At 55.8% G+C, this 9,115-nt stretch overlaps 1 protein-coding gene across 1 annotated transcript in view; it reads left to right on the top strand.

The window, feature by feature from the left end:
• Window positions 1-6,560, top strand: part of MAF1 (MAF1 homolog, negative regulator of RNA polymerase III) — a 10,080-nt gene extending 3,520 nt beyond the window's left edge. Inside the window, 4 exon segments of the mRNA XM_056485849.1 lie at window positions 1-95; window positions 1,890-2,009; window positions 3,770-3,886; window positions 5,379-6,560. The exon segment at window positions 1-95 is cut by the window's left edge and continues 304 nt beyond it. Of these exon segments, the coding sequence (XP_056341824.1) occupies window positions 1-95; window positions 1,890-2,009; window positions 3,770-3,886; window positions 5,379-5,400 (354 nt within the window). The 3' untranslated portion in view covers window positions 5,401-6,560.
• Window positions 6,561-9,115: the final 2,555 nt, after the last annotated feature.

Here is a 9,115-nt window from a genome sequence, read left to right as displayed (position 1 = left end):
TTCTCGGCCGTGCGCGAGGATTTCAAGGCGCTGAAGCCGCTGCTGTGGGACGCGGTGGACGAGGAGATCTGCCTGGCCGAGTGTGACATCTACAGGTGGGGCTGGGGCACTGGGGGCACTGGGGACACTGGGGGCACTGGGGTTTACTGGGGATACTGGGGGTACTGGGGGCACTGGGGGCACTGGGGGCTGTACTGGGGGCACTGGGGGCACTGGGCTGTACTGGGGGCACTGGGGGCACTGGGCTGTACTGGGGGCACTGGGGGCACTGGGGGCACTGGGCTGTACTGGGAGCACTGGGCTGTACTGGGGGCACTGGGCTGTACTGGGGACACTGGGGGCACTGGGCTGTACTGGGGACACTGGGGGCACTGGGGGCACTGGGCTGTACTGGGGGCACTGGGGACACTGGGGTTTACTGGGGATACTGGGGGCACTGGGCTGTACTGGGGGCACTGGGAATTCCTGGGGGCACTGGGCTTTACTGGGAGCACTGGGGGCACTGGGAATTCCTGGGGGCACTGGGCTTTACTGGGGGCACTGGGGGCACTGGGGTTTACTGGGGACACTGGGGTTTACTGGGAATTCTGGGGTTTACTGGGGGCACTGGGGTTTACTGGGGGCACTGGGGTTTACTGGGAATTCTGGGGTTTACTGGGAATTCTGGAGTTTACTGGGAATTCTGGGGTTTACTGGGAATTCTGGGGTTTACTGGGGATTCTGAGAGGTCATGGGAGCTCTGGGATGTCATGGGAACTGCAGGGATTCCTGGGAATTCTGGGAATTCATAGGAATTCTGGGATGCCGTGGGAATTCTGGGATGTCATGGGAACTGCGGGGATTCCTGGGAATTATGGAATGTTATGGGCACTCTGGGATGTCATGGGGAATTCTGGGATTTTCTGGGAATTCTGGGATTTCATAGGGGATTCTGGGATTTCCTGGGAATCCAGGATTTCCTGGGAATTCCGGCCTTTCTCAAGAGGCTATGGCCTTTCCTGGGCAGTTCCAAAATTTTCTGGGGAATTCCAACTTTTCCCACTGAATTTTAGGATTTCCCAATTTCTCTGGAATTCCCAACCCCTCTGAAATTCCCAATTCCTGGAATTCCCAACCCCTCTGGAATTCCCATCCCCTCTGAAATTCTCAACTCTGGAATTCCCAACCTCTGGAATTCCCAACCCCTCTGGAATTCCCAACCCCTCTGGAATTCCCAGTTCCTGAGAATTTCCATCCCCTCTGGAATTCCCAACCCCTCTGGAATTCCCAACTCCTCTGGAATTCTTAATAATTCTCAACCTCTCTGGAATTCTCATCTCCTCTGGAATTCCCAACCCCTCTGGCATTCCTAATTCCTGAGAATTCCCAGCCCCTCTGGAATTCCCAACCCCTCTGGAATTCTCAGCTCCTCTGGAATTCTCAGTTTCTCTGGAATTCCCAACCCCTCTGGAATTCCCAACCCCTGGGAATTCCCAATTCCTGAATTCCCAACCCCTGGAATTCCCATCCCCTCTGGAATTCCCAATTTCTCTGGAATTCCCAGTCCCTCTGGAATTCCTAACCCTGGAAATTCCTAACTCTGGAATTCCCAGCCCCTCTGGAATTCCTAATAATTCTCAACCTCTCTGGAATTCTCATCTCCTCTGGAATTCCCAACCCCTCTGGTATTCCTAATTCCTGAGAATTCCCAGCCCCTCTGGAATTCCCAACCCCTCTGGAATTCTCAGCTCCTCTGGAATTCTCAGTTTCTCTGGAATTCCCATCCCCTCTGGAATTCCCAATTCCTGGAATTCCCACCCCTGGAATTCCCACCCCTGGAATTCCCACCCCTGTAATTCCCACCCCTGGAATTCCCACCCCTGGAATTCCCGCCTTCCCTCCCGTCCCAGCTACAACCCCGACCTGGCCTCGGACCCGTTCGGGGAGGACGGCAGCCTCTGGTCCTTCAACTACTTCTTCTACAACAAGCGCCTCAAGAGGATCGTCTTCTTCACCTGCCGCTCCATCAGGTGCCGGGATCTGGGGGGATTCCTGGGATTCTGGGGGGATTCCTGAGGGGATTCCTGGGAATGCTGGGGGGATTCCTGAGGGGGTTCCCAGGAATTCGGGGGTGGAAATCCTGAGAGGATTCCTGGGAATGCTGGGGGGATTCCTGAGGGGATTCCCCGGAATTCGGGAGGGGATTCCTGAGGGGATTCTGAGGGACATTACCTGGAATTTTGGGGGTTATTCCTGAGGGGATTCCCTGGGATTCTGGGGTGGATTTCTGAGGGGGTTCCCTGGAATTCTGGGGGGTATTCCTGAGGGGATTCCTGAGGGGATTCCCCAGAATTCGGGAGGGGATTCCTGAGGGGATTCTGAGGGACATTACTTGGAATTTTGGGGGTTATTCCTGAGGGGATTCTGGGGAGATTCCTGAGGGGATTCCTAAGGGGATTCGGGGGCGGAAATCCTGAGGGGATTCCCAGGAATTCAGGGGGGGATTCCTGAGGGGATTCCCGGGAATTCTGGGGGGGATTCCTGAGGGGATTCCCGGGAATTCTGGGGGGGATTCTTGAGGGGATTCCTGGGAATTCTGGGGGGGATTTCTGAGGGGGTTCCCGGGAATTTGGGGGGGATTCCTGAGGGGATTCCCCGGAATTCAGGGGTGGAAATCCTGAGGGGATTCCCAGGAGTTCTGGGGGGGGGGATTCCTGAGGGGATTCTGAGGGACATTACCTGGAATTTTGGGGGTTATTCCTGAGGGGATTCCCAGGAATTCGGTGGGGGGATTCCTGAGGGGATTCCTGAGGGGATTCCCCGGAATTCGAGGGGGGGGGGATTCCTGAGGGGATTTCCTGGAATTCTGGGGGGATTCCTGAGGGGATTCCCGGGAATTCGGGGGGGGAAATCCTGAGGGGATTCCTCGGAATTCGGGGGCGGAAATCCTGAGGGGATTCCCAGGAATTCTGGGGTGGAAATCCTGAGGGGATTCCCAGGAATTCTGCGGGGGGGGGGGGGGGATTCCTGAGGGGATTCCTAAGGGGATTTCTGAGGGGATTCCCTGGGATTCTGGGGGAGATTCCCAAAAGGATTCCCTGGAATTCTGGGGCGGATTCCTTGGAATTCTGGGGTTTATTCCTGAGGGGATTCCAGAGGGGATTCCCTGGGATTCTGGGGGTGTTTCTGAGGAGATTCCCTGGGATTCTGGAAGTTATTCCCAAAAGGATTTCCTGGAATTCTAAGGAAATTCCCGAGGGGATTCACTGGGATTCCAGGGGTATTTCTAAGAGAATTCCTGAGGGGATTCTCTGGAATTCTGAGGGGGGATTCCCCGGAATTCCGAGGGTATTCTTGAAATTATTTGGGTGGTGTTCGCAAGGGAATTTCCATTAATTCTGGGAGGTGTTCCTAAGGGAATTCCCTGGAATTCTGGGAGGTGTTTCTAAGGGAATTCCCTGGAATTCTAGGGGATGTTCCTTAGAGAATTCCCTGGAATTCTGGGGGATGCTGGGGAGGTTATTTCTGAGGGAATTCCCTGGGATTCCAGGGGTATTTGTAAGGGAATTCCGAAGAATTCTGCGGGGGGATTCCCTGGAATTCTGGGGGTTTTCCTGAGGGGATTCCCTGGAATTCTGGGGGTTATTCCTGAGGGAGTTCTTTGGAATTCCAGGAGCTGTTCTAAGGGGGGTTCCCCAAAATTCTAGAGGAGTTCTGAGGCGTTTGCCCAGAATTCCAAAGGGATATTCCCGAGGGGATTCCCCAAAATTCCAGCCCCCTTTTCCCGCAGTGGCTACACCCGGCCGGACACCGGGAACGAGCTGGACATGGACCTGGGCGACACCGACACCGACACCGGCACGGGCGGCAGCGGCGACCCCGAGGGCGGCGGCATCGAGGGGGACAGGTGGGCAGGGCGGGGCTGGGCGGGGCTGGGAGCTCTGAGGGAACTGCCCAAGATTCCAGGGGCCATTCCCAAAGAGATTCCCCAGAATTCCAGGTGCATTCCCAAGGGGATTCCCCAGAATTCCAGGGGGCATTCCCAAGGGGATTCCCCAGAATTCCAGGGGCCATTCCCAAAGAGATTCCCCAGAATTCCAGGGGCTATTCCCAAGGGGATTCCCCAGAATTCCGGGGGGTATTCCCAAGGGGATTCCCCAAAATTCGAAGGGGTGTTCCCAGGGGGATTCCCCAGAATTCCAGGGGCATTCCCAAGGGGATTCCCCAGAATTCCAGGCGGTATTACCAAGGGGTTTCCCCAGAATTCCAGGGGTATTCCCAAGGGGATTCCCCAAAATTCGAAGGGGTGTTCCCAAGGGGATTCCCCAGAATTCCAGGCGGTATTACCAAGGGGATTCCCCAGAATTCCGGGGGGTATTCCCAAGGGGATTCCCCAAAATTCGAAGGGGCGTTCCCAGGGGGATCCCCCAGAACTTCAGGGGTGTGGGTGGGTGGGGCATGGGCGTGGCTGAGGCGTGGCTGGGTGGGAATAGATGGAGCGTGGGCAGGGCTGGGTGTGGCAGGGTGGGGCTGTGCTAAGTGGGGCATGGGCAGGCAAGGTGGGTGTGGATGGGGGTGGGTGTGGCAGGGTGGGGTGTGGGTGGGGCAGGGGAGGGGCTGGGTGGGGCTCAGCTGGGGTAGGTGGGGCATGGGCAGGGCAGGTGGGTGTCGATGGGCCTGGGTGGGGTATGGGTGGGGCAGGGTGGACGTGGGGTGGGTGTGGGTGGGGCATGGGCAGGGCTGGGTGTGGCATGGGTGGGGCTGGTGTGGGTGTGGGTGGGGAAGGATGGGCGTGGGCTGGGATGGGTGGGGCAGGGTGGGGTTGGTGGGTGTTTGGCGGTGTGGGTGGGGCTGGGGTGGGACTTGGAGGGACTGGGAGGAGTGGGCATGGGCGGGGCGTGGGTGGGGCTGAATGGGGTGTGGGCAGGGCTGGGTGAGGCATAGGGGGGTGTGGGTGTGGCATGGGTGTGGCATGGGCGTGGCTGGGTGGGGCAGGGCATGGGTGTGGCATGGGTAGATGTGGGTGGGGCTGGGCGTGGGTGGGTGAGGCATGGGTCGGTGTGGGTGTGTCATGGGCAGGGCAGGTGGGAGTGGCATGGTGGGCTGGGTGTGGGTGTGTCATGGGCGGGGCATGGGCGTGGCATGGGCGGGGCATGGTGGGCTGGGTGTGGGTGTGTCATGGGTGGGACAGGTGGGTGTGGGTGTGGGTGTGTCATGGGCGTGGCAGATGTGTGTGGCTGGGTGTGGGTGTGTCATGGGTGGGGTAGATGGGTGTGGCTGGGTGTGGGTGTGTCATGGGCGTGGCAGATGGGTGTGGCTGGGTGTGAGTGTGGCGTGGGTGTGACAGGTGGGCGTGGCTGCAGCACAGCCAGGTGAGCCCTCGCTGTGTTTGGTTGCAGGCCGCAGGTGATGTGCATGTGAGATTCCCGCCGGGATCCGAGACACCGGGAACGGAACCGGCACCAGAACCAGCACCGGGAACCGAACCAGCAACGGGACTGGGAACGGAACCGGGAACGGGAACAGAACCAGCAACGGGACTGGGAACGGAACCGGCACCGGGAACAGAACCAGCAACGGGACTGGGAACGGAACCGGGAACGGGAACGAGACTGTGATCCGAACCAGGAACAGGAATGGGACTGGGAATGGAACCAGCACCAGAACTCGCACTGGGAATGGAACTGGGAGTGGAACCAGCCCTGGGACTGGCACCAGGAAGGAACTGGGAGTGGAACCAGCCCCAGGACTGGAATTTTGGGCTGGATTTCTGAGTGAAATCCTGGAATTCCAGCTGGAATCCTGGGTGAATTCCTGAACCAGCACCAGAATTGGGAGCAGAACCAGCCCCGGGACTGGCACCAGGAGAGGAACTGGGAACGAAACCAGCCCTAGGACTGGAACTGGGAATGGAACCGGGAATGGAACCAGCCCCAGGACTGGCACCAGGAAAGAAACTGGGAATGGAACCAGCCCCAGGACTGGCACCAGGAAAGAAACTGGGAATGGAACCAGCCCTGGGACTGGCACCAGGAGAGAAACTGGGAATGGAACCAGCCCCGGGACTGGCACCAGGAAGGAACTGGGAATGGAACCAGCCCTGGGACTGGCACCGGGAATGGAACCAGGAACAGAACCAGGAACAGAACCGGGAAAGGACCCAGCCCCGGGACTGGCACCAGGAAAGGAACTGGGATTGGAACCAGCCCTGGGACTGGCACTGGGAATAGAACCAGGAACAGAACCGGGAAGGGACCCAGCCCTGCCCTGGTGCTGCTGGTCCTTCCTGAGCCGTGTCCCCCCGGTGTCACAGTGTCCCCATGTCCCCCCCCTGGACACTGGAGCCCCCCAGGAAGCTCCAGGAAGCTTCGCTGCACTTTATGGCTCCTGCCCTCGGCTGCACTGATCCCCCCAGGTCCCACCTGCCCGGGCTCCTGACGGGCTCCATCCGTCTGTCCGTCCGTCCATCCCGGCACGGCCCGGGGGGAAACCCCAAAATCCCAAATCCCACCCCAAAAACTGCCCCCCTTCCCCCATCCCCACCCTGAGTCCGTGTGTTTCAAGAGTTTGGCTTTGCTCTCTGCCTGCTCCAGATCTGCTTTTCCTGCTGGGTCTCACCTGGTCAGGTGAGGGTTTGGTCTTGACCAAAGGCTTGCTGACCCCAAAAATTTGGTGTCACCAAAGGTTTGGTATCCTCAAGGGTTTGGTGTCATCAAGGGTTTGATGTTACTGAGGGTTTGATGTCCCCAAGGGTTTGGTGTCACTGAGGATTTGGTGTCACACAGGGCTTGGTGTCACCCAGGGTTTGGTGTCATCCAAGGGTTTGGTGTCATCCAAGGGTTTGGTGTCCCCAAGGGTTTGGTGTCACTTAGGGTTTGGTGTCATCCAGGATTTGGTGTCCCCAAAGGTTTGGTATCCCCAAAGGTTTGGTGTCACTCAGGGTTTGGTGTCCTCAAGGATTTGGTGTCACCAAAGGTTTGGTGTCCCCAAGGGTTTCATGTCACTGAGGGTTTAGTGTCCCCAAGAATTTGGTGTCACCCAGGGTTTGGTGTCCCTAAAGGTTTGGTGTCACTGAGGGTTTGGTGTCTCCAAAGGTTTGGTGTCCCCAAGGGTTTGGTGTCCCCAAGGGTTTGGTGTCACCAAAGGTTTGGTGTCCCCAAAGGTTTGGTGTCACCAAGGGTTTGGAGTCACTGAGGGTTTGGTGTCCCCAAGGATTTGGTGTCCCCAAAGGTTTGGTGTCACTGAGGGTTTGGTGTCACTGAGGGTCTGGTGTCCCCAAGGGTTTGGAGTCACTGAGGGCTTAGTGTCCCCAAAAGTTTGGTGTCCCCACCTTCACCTCCCTTGGGATCAGGATCAGGGGATCCCACTGCACCTCCCATGGGATCAGGATCAGAAGGATCCTTCCTTCCCCCAAAACTCCCCCTGGAAAGCTGGAATTCCACCCCGTTATTATCCTGCCAGTAAAGGATTTCTGGGATTTTCCCCCAATTCCTGGGGGATCCCACTGGGATGTCACTGTTACCATGGGGTGGGGGGGGGGGGGGGTCCTGGCCCAGGGTGGGGGTTGGGACCTCCTGGGTTGGGGTCCCTGGGGTGCCTCAGACCCGTTTTATTCTCTACTTTATCTCTCTATTCTCTGCTTTATTCCTTTATTCTCTATTTTATTTCTTTATCCTCTTCTTTATCTCTTTATCCTCTGGTTTATCCTTTCATTCTCTGCTTTATCTCTTTATCCTCTGCTTTATCCCTTCATTCTCTGATTTATTTCTTTATCCTTTGCTTTAATAACAATTTTCTCCCCTTATCATTTTATTTTCCATTTCCGCGGGATCCCAGGATGAGCAGGATCAGGTGGGGGAGAATGAGAAGGAAACTCCTGAGTTTAGCTAAATCTAAAAATAATAATTATTGGTTTTTAATAATTAGGAATTGTAGATCCCCTCCACTGGAGGTGAACATTAATTCCAGGTTTTTTTCTTGCACTGCTGGAACTGGACATTGGAATTTCAGGGTCTAAAGTGACAACTGAGAGTCAGAAGTTCCCGTGGATTCTTGAGGACAGCAGTGGGTGCCGGGGTGGAGCAGCCAAGGGCCTGGGGCTGGACCTTGTAGGGTGTCTTGCTTTGAAACACAAAATGTAGCCCAGGAAGGAGATAACCTTGCTGGGATGGAAAGAGAAGAGCTCTCCCTCCAAATCAGCATAGCTCCAAAAATTGTGTGGTTTTCAAGCAGAAAGGTAGGAAAAGGAATAACAGTTCTTTACTAGAAAAATATAAAAGAACAGAGCAAACAGCAGCACAAGAGTGGCTGTGCTGATGAACCTGCAGCCGTCAGGGGGCGCTGTGGTGGCTCCATTGGGGGGACAGAGTGGCTGTGGCAATCCCCATGGTCAATGTGACAATCCCCATGGTCAGTGTGGCAATCCCCATGGCCAGTGTGGCAATCCCCATGGCCAGTGTGGCAGTCCCCATGGCCAGTGTGACAATCCCCATGGTCAGTGTGGCAATCCCCATGGCCAATGTGACAATCCCCATGGTCAATGTGACAATTCCATGACAAGTGTGACAATCCCCACATTCAGTGTGATAATCCCCATGGCTGGTGTGACAATCCCCATGGCCAGTGTGGTTTTTGAGCAAAGCCTTTTTTTTCCATCCCTTCCTGTCTGGGCCCAGCCACCATCTGGAAGGGGAGAGGACTCTGAACCCTCAAGGTGATCAAATCAAAAACCCTGATCAAGTACTCGCCACCTTAGCATGAAAAACCCGTGGATGGAGCTACCCTGATTGTAGAGGTCACCAAAAAGGGAAAACCACTCCAGAATTGGGAAATTGCAGAAAAAGGTGTTCTCGCAGTAATTTCACAAAAAGAGATTGATTTGTCAGGATTCACCCCAAACTGTGACCAATCTGACCACAAAGTGATTAAGTTTCTTAAAGCTGAGATCACAGAAGTTGGATGGGATGTTACACCAGCAAATCAGGTTGTAGTCCCACCCCTGATCCTCTGGGAGCTGTCTCAGAGAGGATATGAAAACACACATTTCAGGGTTGAAAATCTTATGAAAAATCTAAAAAAAGGTAGTAATAGGAAAAGGAATGACTGGTATTGTTCAATGAGTAGTGAGCAAATGTGA

This window comes from Oenanthe melanoleuca, chromosome 2 (genome assembly GCF_029582105.1).
Source record: "Oenanthe melanoleuca isolate GR-GAL-2019-014 chromosome 2, OMel1.0, whole genome shotgun sequence".
Lineage (NCBI taxonomy): Eukaryota > Metazoa > Chordata > Aves > Passeriformes > Muscicapidae > Oenanthe > Oenanthe melanoleuca.
This window is presented reverse-complemented; position numbering and strand designations above follow the sequence as displayed.